Source organism: Tachysurus vachellii, chromosome 6, assembly GCF_030014155.1.
Source record: "Tachysurus vachellii isolate PV-2020 chromosome 6, HZAU_Pvac_v1, whole genome shotgun sequence".
Classification (NCBI taxonomy): domain Eukaryota; kingdom Metazoa; phylum Chordata; class Actinopteri; order Siluriformes; family Bagridae; genus Tachysurus; species Tachysurus vachellii.
Window position 1 is genome coordinate 11,961,212 of NC_083465.1, and position 13,278 is coordinate 11,974,489.

The 13,278-nt window shown below is 37.6% G+C and overlaps 1 protein-coding gene across 6 annotated transcripts in view; it reads left to right on the forward strand.

Moving 5' to 3' along the window:
* slc4a11 (solute carrier family 4 member 11) overlaps window positions 1-13,278 on the forward strand; it is a 48,317-nt gene that overhangs the window by 21,915 nt on the left and 13,124 nt on the right. For 3 of the 6 annotated variants that reach the window (XM_060872249.1, XM_060872250.1, XM_060872251.1), the window contains exons 2-8: window positions 204-254; window positions 3,055-3,177; window positions 5,282-5,325; window positions 5,437-5,665; window positions 10,028-10,109; window positions 10,872-10,995; window positions 12,063-12,272. In XM_060872249.1, the coding sequence (XP_060728232.1) occupies window positions 204-254; window positions 3,055-3,177; window positions 5,282-5,325; window positions 5,437-5,665; window positions 10,028-10,109; window positions 10,872-10,995; window positions 12,063-12,272 (863 nt within the window). The remainder of the gene's footprint in view (window positions 1-203; window positions 255-3,054; window positions 3,178-5,281; window positions 5,326-5,436; window positions 5,666-10,027; window positions 10,110-10,871; window positions 10,996-12,062; window positions 12,273-13,278) is intronic. The other 3 variants (XM_060872254.1, XM_060872252.1, XM_060872253.1) reach the window with 1 other exon arrangement.

The following is a 13,278-nucleotide window of genomic DNA, read 5'->3' on the forward strand; positions in this document are numbered from 1 at the left end:
ATCTATGCATATTTATAACTTTGTGCAACAATAAAAAATAATAAATGTATGTAAACCAAAAATTAGACTAAAAATTAAACTAAAAATTGTGTAAATCAAAATTAGATCCATATCGGTCCTTAGGTATGACATGGGAATGTTTAATTTTTGTTATTATTGATGAGTGTGTGATTGTTGTGTCTTTGTTTATTTTTGAATTGCAGAGGCTCCGTCCTCGGTCATGGCCAAGAATGGATACTTCTATCAGGAAATGGGTGAGTGTGTGTGTGTGTGTGTGTGTGTGTGTGTGCGTGTGTGTGTGTGTTTCTGACTATTATATTTTTATTATTATAATTTTTATATTTTGTAAAGTATTGTATGGATCCTCCCTTGACATTTCTTAACAATATTTGCTATATTTGGTGGGAACATCTACATAAGACTTTCTTGCACCTTGTGAATTCAGTCATCAGATAGATGATAGATAGATAGATAGATAGATAGATAGATAGATAGATAGATAGATAGATAGATAGATAGATAGATAGATAGATAGATAGATAGATAGATAGATAGATAGATAGATAGATAGAACAACTTGGCAAAGATCTTACACTTCATGTTTTTTTTTGTCTCGTGCCCTGCGGATGAAGGCATTGCCATCGCAGATGAGACCAACATACACAAATATATAGGTACAGATATATTGGGTATGAAAGGTATAACAGGTTGATATGACTGAAATTACAGTTATACACTCTGTCTCATCACCTACATCTCTCTCACGCAAAGTTAGCTAAATGTCATTGTTTTCTTCTTAATATGCATTGGCGACTGCAATAAATTCATAATTTATGTAATAATTTACATTACATTTACTTCATGCTATTTTACGCAAATTTTTTTTTAATTGCACCTACAGTGTTCATATAATTCCTTGACATTCAACCAATGCAGATTACTTTCATCAAAGATTTGTCTGGAAATTTAAACAGTGCCCATACATTAAGGTTAATCTAGCACACTGAATACAGCGCTGCTTTCCTCATGCAAACTGAAATCATACAACCACAATTGTAAAATTGTATACATGCAATACAGCAGAAACCATGAGAGAGAAAGAAGAGAGAAATACCCAGTATTAGTAGTGTTCCTAATATAAAGTTCTCTTTGAGCGTAAATGAAAATGTTTGTAGTCACAACCATTAAATACTGAATTTTCATTTCTATTTTACATCTCAGTTTTATTTTGGGTTAGTAATTCTTCATTGTAGTTTATAGGATTGGTGTTAGTAAAAAAATGTAATGATCTTTTTCGTGCTGCTTACAACGTTGCTATAATTCATCCTCAAACACAGGTCAGTGTTTTGCCTCCATCCATCCATCCATGTCTGTTTGCTTTGTAGAAGGGAAGAATATTGCTTTAAAAAACATTTCTTTCAGTTAATAAACTTTAACAGCAACCTTATTTAATAATGTGAAAGTCACAATAGACAAGCGAATGACTCAAGTCCATGTGTACACATTCAATTTAAATCTCAATGCAGTATTTGCATCATCTGATTGATTTGCTCATACCTCTTAATTAATATTCTGAAGAGACTTTACTCCAATGCTGTTAATTTGTATGAGATAAAGTATTGAATGCGATCATTCCCAGATATTTTGAAACCTTGAGACGGAAAAAAACGAGTGAAAGACTGACAGAGAAAGAGAGCAATTGCCAGTGTGGAGGGAAACGAAACCCTCCATGTGCAAAGCATAGTCACTTCCCATATGGATAAGGATTAGCCCTCCCACTACTCCTTTCTAGCTTTCCATTGAGCATAATAGAATGGCTTATCGAATACATGAATAAATGAATGAATGGACAGATATGAAGCTGATATCCACAGCACAGAGGCACAGCACGGAGACACAGCACAGAGACACAACACAGATTCACAGCACAGAGACACAGCACAGAGACACAGCACACAGCCATAGTACAGAGCCACAGCACAGAGACACAGCACAGAGACACATCACAGAGCCACAGCTCAGAGCCACAGCACAGATACACAGCGCACAGACACAGCGCAGAGCCATAGCACAGAGCCCAGCCATGTCAAGTTGATAGTTGAGTCACTGCTAATGTCTTCCTAATCAGACTTGATTGCTAAGGGTTTTTTCTGACTTACATTGGTAAGTAATTTAAATAAAACCTGAAGCTAAACCAAAAAGGTTTACAATGGAAAACACACGAGAGTTTGATTTTAACTTCTCTTAATAATGACAGGGATGGATTCTATTCAAACAGGTTAAATCCAACAGTGACAAAGCTTCCTCTACTGATTCACTGTAAGAAATCTAGAAACAAAAACACTAGCAGAGCAGAAACAGCAAACAAAAACTTTGTGTAATACTTAAATATTTATAGCCTTTCATTTGATGCAGGAATAAATCTGCACAGGTCAGAGAAGGAGGCAGCTGATCTGCGTGTTAATGCTTACTGTACTGTACCTCCAAGATTTATAAAGGCATAACAGTGTTGGCTTAAATCTATCGCATAAAACTTTATAAAGGTGTAGGATATGTTGCAATTGCACTTTCCATATTACATCAGATCTTTGGCTAACTTTATTTCTATATAGTTTAGATAGTTTGCAGTCAGTTAGAGATAACAAAGGCGCTCAATGAGGAGCTCATAACAAAGTCATCAGTACAAAATTGTGTGTATTTGCTGTGTTTGTTACTTGAAATCACAACCTATTTTATTCTTCTTATTCTCTGTATACGTTTACAGAACTGCAACTATGTTTATATAGTAATTTGTAATTTATATATTATACTGTATATATACTGTAATGTATATAGTAATTACGTTTATATAGTAATATGTAATTTCCAGTGTAATTTATTTTGAAGCCCAAATCTAATAATAACTATGATATTAATATTATTTAATCATTGTGCGTGACCAGTGTTAATGTATTGTCTTTAATCTGGGGTAAAGAATGAGGTGTATTTCCATATTCTTGGTGTAATGGAGTGCATGTGGTCTGTGTGTCTGTACATGATGGTACATGTTCTCAGAGCAGAGGGAGCGAGACAGGCAGGAGGAAGGGAGCGAGGACCGGGAGGAGGGTCAGGACTCTCCTATCCCATCAGGAGATGACATTCATCTCTACGGCAACCAGACACACCAAGGAGGGACAGGTCTGTGAGAGAGAGTGAGAGAGTGAGAGAGTGAGAGAGAGAGAGAGAGAGAGAGAGAGAGAGAGAGAGAGAGTATGAGAGTGTGAGTCTAATCGAGCTGGACCCAGAGCTGTTGATTAGCTCCAGCGATGCTCAGGTTAGCAGGTCAGTTGTTGCCAAGGCAACATTCTCAGGTGCATTGTGATTAGGTGGTGACACCCTTAAACCCACACATGGTGACAGGTCAGCTGCCATCACTCAACCCACCTATATTAAAAAAAAACAGGAACTGGAAAACCATAAATGGAAAAAAGAGGCTCTAAATGTTTTATTTATTAATCAGCAATAGTGAATTCATTGTTTGTAAAGCACTGTCATTTCCGACATTCCACCATTATTCGCTCTTCTTTTTAAAGCTAATTAAGAAATAAGTAAAGTTGCTGCTAAGAAGCGTGATGCCTCGCTGGCAGTGATAATAGCAAACACAGCCAGGAGATGTTACAGCAATGCCAAATGCCATCTTAAACTTTTCAGATCTCTTGCTGCATGAGCATTTAGTCATGATAAGTCACTCTGGTCTGTAATTGCCTTTTTGCACTCAAGTCTCCGTTAGTAAACAGTTGATAACGTCAACATAATGGGCTTCATGTTAAAAGTATAATGAATTTCCTGGTTACATAATTGCACTTGTTTACCATATAGTACACAGTTATAGAAGGGAAATGATTTATAATCACACTAATTTGTGTCATGCAGATGAGGCTGGGTTCAATTTTCTTTCTGGTTCCTGTAAAGGTTTCCTTCCTTATATCATGTCAGGACATATTTATCCTTGCTACACTCGCCTCTGAATTATACATTTCTAAATATACCATTTATACCTTGAATTTGTGTCCGTTTATATGTTTCTGTAAATCTGCTTTGTGACAATACAAATAAAATTGACATGAATTATACAGAATAATTTACAAATTATTTCATGTCAACATGTGAAGCTAATATTTCTTTTATAAAACTCAACAAAAGTCATTCCTTTTAATTGATAGCAGTGGACGGAGTGTGCACCTGTCCGTCCAACGCCGTTTAAACAAATATACTCAATTAAATTTTTAAAGTTTTAATTAAATATACATTTTTCTGCTCTGGTGAATCCTGCACAGCATTTGATATGCTCATAGAGCGCAAGCAGGGACTGTTCTCGCATTGTCTCATCCAAGCAGACTCTGGGCCATCCCCAGCCCTCGCTTACCCGTCAGCACTCAACTAGATTTAAATCCCCACTCAGCTCATCTGACATACTGCAGCCAAACAGGGCAAAATGTGTTTGTGTGGGTGTGTTTTTGTGATGACAGAGTATAAGTTATTTATCATGGGGTGATCATGTCTGCTGGACAGGAAAATTGACACTATTTTCAAAAAGTTGTTAATCTGTTTCCACACACTCCAGTTTACTGAATTTGAGAGTAAAATAGATTTAATCAGTTGAATTAGATGAACTACAACTTTTTTCAAGCTGTAAAAATCCGGTTGCATATTAGAAATTTCTGTAAAGATTTTTAAAGTTTGTAAAGACCTTTATACAGGACCCAGACTTACACAGGGACATACCAAGAAGCACATTTTAAAATTCATGCTATAAGTGATTAAAATGGCTCGGGGGTTACATAACCCTATTAATTTAACACAGATTTACGGCTCATTAAAACCTTTCTGATACAAGATTCTGCTTTTAAACCAGGCTTTTTATTCTCAAAGTTGCCCTTTTAATCCCAAACCCATTGCAGCAGCTCGCTAATCTGAGAGCAGAGGCAGAAAAGAGTTGCTAATGCAGGCTGAATGTCTCTTGATAGGCAGGTTTTAAAATGGTATGTAAAATTGGAAGATTTCTTTGTGATAAAAGGTCTGCAGCGTATAATCTCCCATACTATCTTATCTGTTATAATAAGTCTGCATCCATCCTGTCATAGATTTAAATTGCCATCTGGATGAACCGGAACACTATACAAAACAAACAAGCAAGCAGTGACAAATATGTGAATAAACATGTATTTCAGGCTGTGTGCAAATGGTCATTGGTTATTGTCATTCTCACTGTTTCCCTCTCTTTCACTCTCTGCACTTCTAGATTCTGACATCCATGGCTGTGTCTTGCTTAATACATCACGTAGAGTAAGTACCGCTTTGTTTTATTGCTCTTATAATCAGAAGCGCTGTTTTTCTCTTTGTATTCATGTCTGTATGCTTGTATGATTGTGCATATGTCTATGTGTATGTTATTAGTATGTAAAGCTCATGAACTTTGAAGAGGAGGTGAGGGCTCACAGGGATCTGGATGGCTTCTTGGAAAGGGCGAGTATCCTGCTGCACGAGGACGAGGCGTCGCTGGACGACGTGCTGAAGACAATGCTCCGGCACATCTCGCAGGACCCACACACGGCCGAGCCCAGCTGCAACTTTGAGGAGATCATGAGCTCGCTGTTCACCGATGCTGGCTCACAGGAGGTCAATGGTAAGCTAAGGAAGGAGAAAAAATGTGTGTGTGTTTGCATTTGTGTGTGAGAGAGAGCACATGGATTAAAGCATTAAAAAGGGTTAGCTCACCAGGGCATTAGTCCCCGATGCTGGAATGATTGACACACGGGGGACGCTAACCACAGCCCACTTGACAGCTTTTATTCACTTTCTTCCTTTTTTGTGATCAGCAGCACCGCATTGTGTAGCTTTTCAATGAGCATAAGTAGTTAACATTTGAAAGATGAGTAACACAAAAAAGAGGTGGAAATAAAGATGAAAGGTAAAAAATTAAGAGGAAATAGACTTGGAGTATGTGCAGGATCACACTGACAGTGAGAACGTCAGCAATGCTTTTGCCACACATCTCAATCTGGAATGTGCTAGGGAGGGGTCATAGGTCAGGCCTGACTCCGAACAAACCGTGACAGGGCAGGCAGGTGATAATAGCACACTTGTGTCCACGCATTTACACATCACCACTCACTATAACTGTCAGGACTCTGGCTCGCATGCCAGGACATGAGCTCCACTTAGCTCTGTCCTGCATTCACTCCACTCAGGATATGTGATTAATGACTGTCTCTAGGATCACACTAAGGCAAAACAAGCTACATAAAATCAAACTTCTGTTCTAGAAGGTTGAGACAAACATTTTAAATACAATTAAATGCTTATTGTATCTTGTACTAATGACCAAAAGCTGTTAATTATTGCACAGCTTGAATTCAGACTCTTGATCTATGCTTAAAGGAGAAGGCAAAAAAAAAAAAAAAGACGTGGGCATCTTTAGAGCTGAACTGGTTTTTGATGCACCATGCAGAATTTGTAGAGATCAATTAATCTGTTAATCTGTGCTTAACGATTCAAAGTTTACCACTGTGCCATCTCAAAAAATATTATGCTATAAGACCTGTTTTAGTGAGCGTAAAAAAGCTGATAGTGTGCCACTTATTACATTCTCTATATGATGGGATTTAGATGGGAAAGTAGCAGTTGACAGTTTATTTTATAATCAATTAAATGTAAGTTATCTTCAGATTTTTCTCTTCACAGGTCAAGAAGTATGTTTTATATTGTTCTTTGTATTTTCTTATTTAAGGAACAGTGAGAGAAAAGCCTTCCCCCTACTTTTTACATTACCTCCTTTTTGCAGAAATCTGTACCACCAGAAGACAGACGGTTCTGACAGCTTTGTGTGTGTGTGAGTGTGTGTGTGTGTGTCTCTGTTTGGGTGTGTTGGTGTGGTTTTTATCTCTTAATGTGGGCTAAATGCCCCAATAATGATAGGATGATATAGCAGTATTGACCTTGTGGTCACATTCAGTGTCTTTTTTTTAACTTAAACTATTACTGAAAAGCAAAAACCTGTAAATGAGCCAAAAGATTTATTTTAAGTTACTTAAAGGTTAGGGTTAGGAACAGGCATTGCATTAGTAAGCTGCAGTAAATTAAAGAAGTGTGTGTTAATGTAGTGAGTGTTTTCCTTTCTTCCCTCTTCGGTCTCTTTAGGGGGATGTTCATTAATTTGCCCAATCGCTCTTAAAGGTCCCTAAAAGTAGACTTATATTCATCAAGTAAATGTAGCTGTTCCAATCTTTTTGTGCTGTGTGTATTTTTGTTAGTACAGTCTTTCCTAGAAAGCCTATATTTCATTTCATATTTATTTATATTTATATTTATATTTATATTATATATATATATATATATATATATATATATATATATATATATATATATATATATATATATATATATAAATAAAGATAGATAGATAGAAATTTGAAGGTGCTAAGACATAGATGACGATTGGATGTTGAACTTATTTCAGAACCACATGGATTATCCATTTCTCCTCTCCCTTGTTGCTAGGATACAAAGCTCACATGTGAGAGAGAATCTTATTAATGACATGAGCCTGAGAGCATGCAAATGAGCTGAAGTGTGATTGGATTTTGGAATGTGAACATCATGAATATGACAATGTTTGATGATATTCTGTGGCGGACTCATGAATGGAAGCTAATTGTAGGAGTTTACTGCATGTTATGTGTTTATGTATGAGAAATGTTTCCACTGCATTTGCATGCATGTGTAGATGCACACACACACACACACTCAAACACACATGCGCACACACACACACACACACACTTATCAGGCAGCAGTAGATGGAATTATAGTCAAATGAGAATGAAGTTAAATTTGTGAGCTCCATCACATCTTATTCAACCCAGACACAAGTGCAATGACGAGTTATGAAGGAAAATAATATTGTGCTTGGGGTGAGACAGACCTCAGCATCTGCCTGACAGTCCATTCTCAATTACAGCAACATTGTATCTATATGGAATATGGATCTGAATTTTGTTTTAGATCAGAGTAACACTATTAAGTTTTTCTGTGACTAACCTTAACCCTTTTCTCTCCTGTGTGATCTTTGAACTCTAAGTGTGTCTGTGTCTTCAATTCTCTCATGCAGACAGGTCTCCCAATTTCCTTTTCTATGATAAGGGTAAGGGCATGTAAACAGATGTGACCTGCCTCCGTCATCATCGTGACATCTACCTCACTCCATCTGCTTCTTACACTCTGTGTCTGTCTTTCTGTTGGATTTGAATGACAGATGTAACTGATCTGTAGGAACATGGTGATTAGTTAATATTGCTTTATTTGTTGAATGCATAATCTTTTACAAATTGAATTTTGGAAGTGTTTACACTGAGACAATAAAATTCCACATCCAGACACACACACACACACACACACACACACACACACACACACACACACACACATTTGCATACAGATTATTTGGCAAGCTGCTATACTTTGTGTGTGTGTGTGTTTGTGTGGGTGGGGGGTTGTATCTTGGTGGAGAACAAGTATAGGAATGTCACCTATTTATTTATTTATTTATTTATTTATTTAATTTAGTATAATTTAATTAATTCTTTTTTGTAGGAATAACTGAAGCTTCAATTTTGGAAAAAATAATGGTTTTGGTTTCTGAGGTTAAGGTTAGGGTTAGAGCATAGTATTAGGTTAGTATTAGGTTAGGTATTATGTAGCTGCATTAATAACTGTGTCAGAGGAAGGTTCTAACAAAGCTAATAAGACAAGTGTGTGTGTGTGTGTGTGTGTGTGTGTGTGCGTGTGGGTCTGTGTTAGCTGTATTCATGTAATTCATTTGTGCAACTAAGAGCTTGGGTTTATAGTTTAAGAGCTTCTTGGGGTCATGGTGATAGAGGTGTGATCTGCTTCATGTGCATTTTCTGATAAGTGTGTAATAGTTAGCCTGAATGCCAGTTATAAAGGTCTCTATATGTGTGATTGAGTGTTATTTGTGCAAAATTTATATTTGTGTATATGTGTGTTAGTTCGCAGTATGAACATGCTAACGTGACCAGAGTGCTCTCTATAAACAGCATCAAAAGCTACATCAGTGTAATCCACACTCTAGATTATCCTTTGTCCTTTTTCCTCCTATACATTTTCTCTTTCCTACATTCTTCCTGCACTTTTTTTCTTTGGCCCTCTTTTCCTTTTTCTCGTCGGTACTGAGTGTGTTGTCATGGCGATACCCATCAGTCTTGGATGTGAGTGTGTGATGTCTTATTGATGAGACAGTGTGACTGTGTGCCAGAGAAATCCATCCCGCTCACTAAACAGCTCATACACACACACACACACACACACACACATACGCACCCACATACGCACGCACACCCACACACATACGCACGCACACACACATGTACACAGTTCCTGCCGGCCATTCACAACAGCTCACACCTGTCACCTCTGACAGAGGACACGTGCACACACTCACCTACACACACTTGCACACGTGCTCCCATAGCCTTCTTGCTTAGTATGCTAGACAGTGCATACCTTCATAAGAGAGGAAAGAGCACACACTCATGCAGATTGATTAATTTGAATTAAACATTTGCTGCTTTCTTCAGAAAGGTCTTCATTGTCACTCACTTCAGCTGCAGCATTGTGCATTGTGCATCTAATGTCTTGCTGCTCTCAATCTGCTTCTTTCATTCAGTGGTCTGTGCTGACCTTTTCATCCAGTGTGACGTGATAAAAGATTAAGTGGTGATAAATACTTTTTTGTTATTGCATGTCATCTTTATTTCAACATGTTCTTTTTTATCACTTGTTTTTCTAGGGAACTTGTTCCAGAAGGTCTAAAAACCAAATTCCATGTGAATTAATCATATTTCCATTCTCTTCTGGAAAACTTCACTTTATCATACCATATATTCCTATTCCTAAGCCTCTGCCCCAGTCACCTGTCTCAGTCCAGTCCCCTCTCCTTGTTTAACCCCAACCTTTCCCCACCATGCAGTGCACTTGCTGTCGGAGACGCTGCAGTGTGTGACAGCTACGGCCACGGGCATCCAGTACCAGCAGTCTTGGCTCTGCATCCTGTGAGTCCACTAGATGTTTCTCAGCACTTTCATATGATGTGCTTAATAACATAGTATTATTATATTAGTAAGCACATTATTATACCCTAGATATTATTATAACGTGTGTCAAACTCGAGGCGCATGCACCAAACACAGCTCACTGCCTAATATCTTACACTGGCTAAATCCAACGCCTATCTTCTGTGGCTGATGCAAATCAGACCTGCATCTATAAACAAATGCTGAAACCCAGAAACCTGTTGGGTGTTGGCAGGAAGTAATGAATAAAATAACAGGTTAATAGGAGAAAACATAAACGTCTTTTACTCATCCTGCATAACTCTATCTACTTTAGATAGCTGGCTTGTAGCTTTCATTCAGAAATGTCAAATCTCTGTGTCTCTTTTCATAGAAACTAGCAGCCAAATGATTAAACAATAGAACTGAAAATAAGAATATTAATCATAACAATAGGTTGAAATGAAAAGCTTTCGTCTAAACCCTATAAAAAAGGTAAATGTTTTTGCACAGCATTTGAGTGTATATTCATACTGTATATAAACAGTCAGTAATATTTAAGCAGTACATATTATTGCAATAGAAATATGACAGAAATATTAAAACATTAATTAGAAGAAAATAAAGCACTCACACACACAGTATATAATAAAATATATAGTATATATATATACTATTTATATTATACACATTTAATTTTTTAACACATAAAATAAACACATAAAATTAGCATTATGATTAACACCGTATGACTTCCAACAGCTGCAATGTGAAGACCTTACAAAGGCGGCATGTGTGCATCTCTCGGTTGGACCGGCCTCAGAACTGGGGGGAGAATTGTGCTGAGGTCCGCTATGTCATCCTTATACTTGCACCGCTTAAGATGGTAAAACACACACACACACACACGCACAGATATATATATATATATATATATATATATATATATATATATATATATATGCCCACACTGTATATGCTGACTGCCCTGACCTTCTATAGTTTTATCCCCGGAAGCTTTTTGGGAGCCCTGCTGTTCTCACAAACTATATTTGAACCATAAATCTGAGTGTTTGTGTTTAGACTGTACTGTAATCACCTTAGCCTTTCTGTCTCTCTATTATGTGCTACACTCTACACAGCAGATGCCACTCTCTTTCTCTATCACACACATACAGTACAGAGGCACGTTTGTGTGCTTAATTACTCATTTCACTAAAAGCAGGATTGCTTGCTTTTACAGATTTATCTCTGCACATTGTGTGTATTAAACTGTAGCAAAACAAACGTTATGTAACTTAAAAAAAAAATGTTCTTACGCTCAGATGTAATCCAGAAGAATTAGATTGGACATTTCTTCTGTTCATATGCTCACAGGAACTGAAAGGATTAGTCCGAAAGGTTCGATTACAGGAATTATTAAAATGTTCAACTAATTGCGTTGACTTACTTTGAGTTGTTCTTAGTTAATTTATTTATATAACATGCAACCAATAATTATAATTGAACATAAGAATATAAGTACAATGAATATTTAACATAATTCTTGCCATAAAAAGTGTTCTGTCTGTTACATGCGGTTCTTTGACTGTTATCTTCTCATTTCATTTCCTCTCCTCTTTCTTACTCTATTTTCCGCTTTATCCTCTCTTTGATTATTTTCCCCTCTCCTCTCCTCTCCTTTCCTCTCCTCTCCTCTCCTCTCCTCTCCTCTCCTCTCCTCTCCTCTCCTCTCCTCTCCACTCCTCTCCTCTCCTCTCCTCTCCTCTTGTCAACAATCTTCTCCTCTCTTATTCTCTCCCCTCCTTACCTTTCCTCTCTTTGATTATCTTCTTATCTGTCATCTCTTTGACTCTTTTCTCCTCTCCTCTCCTCTCCTCTCCTCTCCTCTCCTCTCCTCTCCTCTCCTCTCCTCTCCTCTCCTCGCCTCTCCTCTCTCCTCCTCTCTTCAAGAAAAGCACTAAGACAGCAATGGAGTTAGGCCGGACGTTTGCAAGCATGTTCTCAGACATTTCATTCAGGCAGAAGCTACTGGAGAGTAAGACTCCAGAGGAGTTTAAAGAGGCACTGGTCATTCAGAGGTACCACCTGACTGCTGCCAAGCGAAAAACTACCGCTGTTGAGGAGGAAGAGACTGACCCGCACAGCCACAAACCACTCAAGGTATGTTGAGATCACAGTGTGTATGTGTGTAGGTAACTGTGGCTTAGTTTTAACAATCCGTGTCAGATATTTGTCATTCATAGTGCATGCAGGCATGCTTTTCTTTTTTGCTTTTGTTTACATCCCAATTTTCCTGCTTGCATTGAGCTGTTCCTCTCTCACTTTCCCCCGTGCTGATGCTTGACTTTTTTTGAGTGACTGGCTTGTTATTGTCTACTACAGAGCATGTATCAGCTCATGAGAATTTATGTGGTTTGCTGTTCATTTTGTGTGAACATACACACACACACACACAAATAAATGCATACACATCCATGCAGACCACCATGGCTGAGGTTTCCTGCTTGTAAAAGCCCTCACCATAAGGAAGTGAAAAGAGGGCCAAATAGTTCTGTTTGTGTTTGATTTTTTTTTTTTTATACTCTATCACACATCTAAAGAATGGCAACCAGGTGGAGGATCATTATTTTGTGTGTGTGCTCTTGTGTGTATCAGTGTGTGTGTATGTGTGTGTACCAAAAGCTATTCATCACAGAAAAACAGCCACAAGAATGATCATTCCCTTTCCTTCCCCACCCCCTCGCTCTCTCTCAGTCTTTCTCTAACACACACACATGTACGCAGGTACATATTACATATACACACATATCAGACATTCAGTAATGTAATAAATCATTTCATTATGTATAGAATGTAATGAATCAAAAACCTGCCAGGTTTTATTTAAGAATTGCCTTAGATTGGCTATGTGTGACTTTGTGTGTGTGTGTGTGTGTGTGTGTGTGTGTGTGTGTGTGTGTGTGTGTGTGTGTGTGTATGTGTGTGTGTGTGTTATGGAATTCCATTCTGTGACACATTCCTCTACAGAGAAGATTTGATACAGGTCACAAATAGTTTGACCTATTAAGACAATTCATGTGACATTTCTTTTCGTCTCATTCACATTTGTATGTGTCCTGTGTGAATTACAAAAACAACAGTCTGTCATTAATATATAAAAATCCCT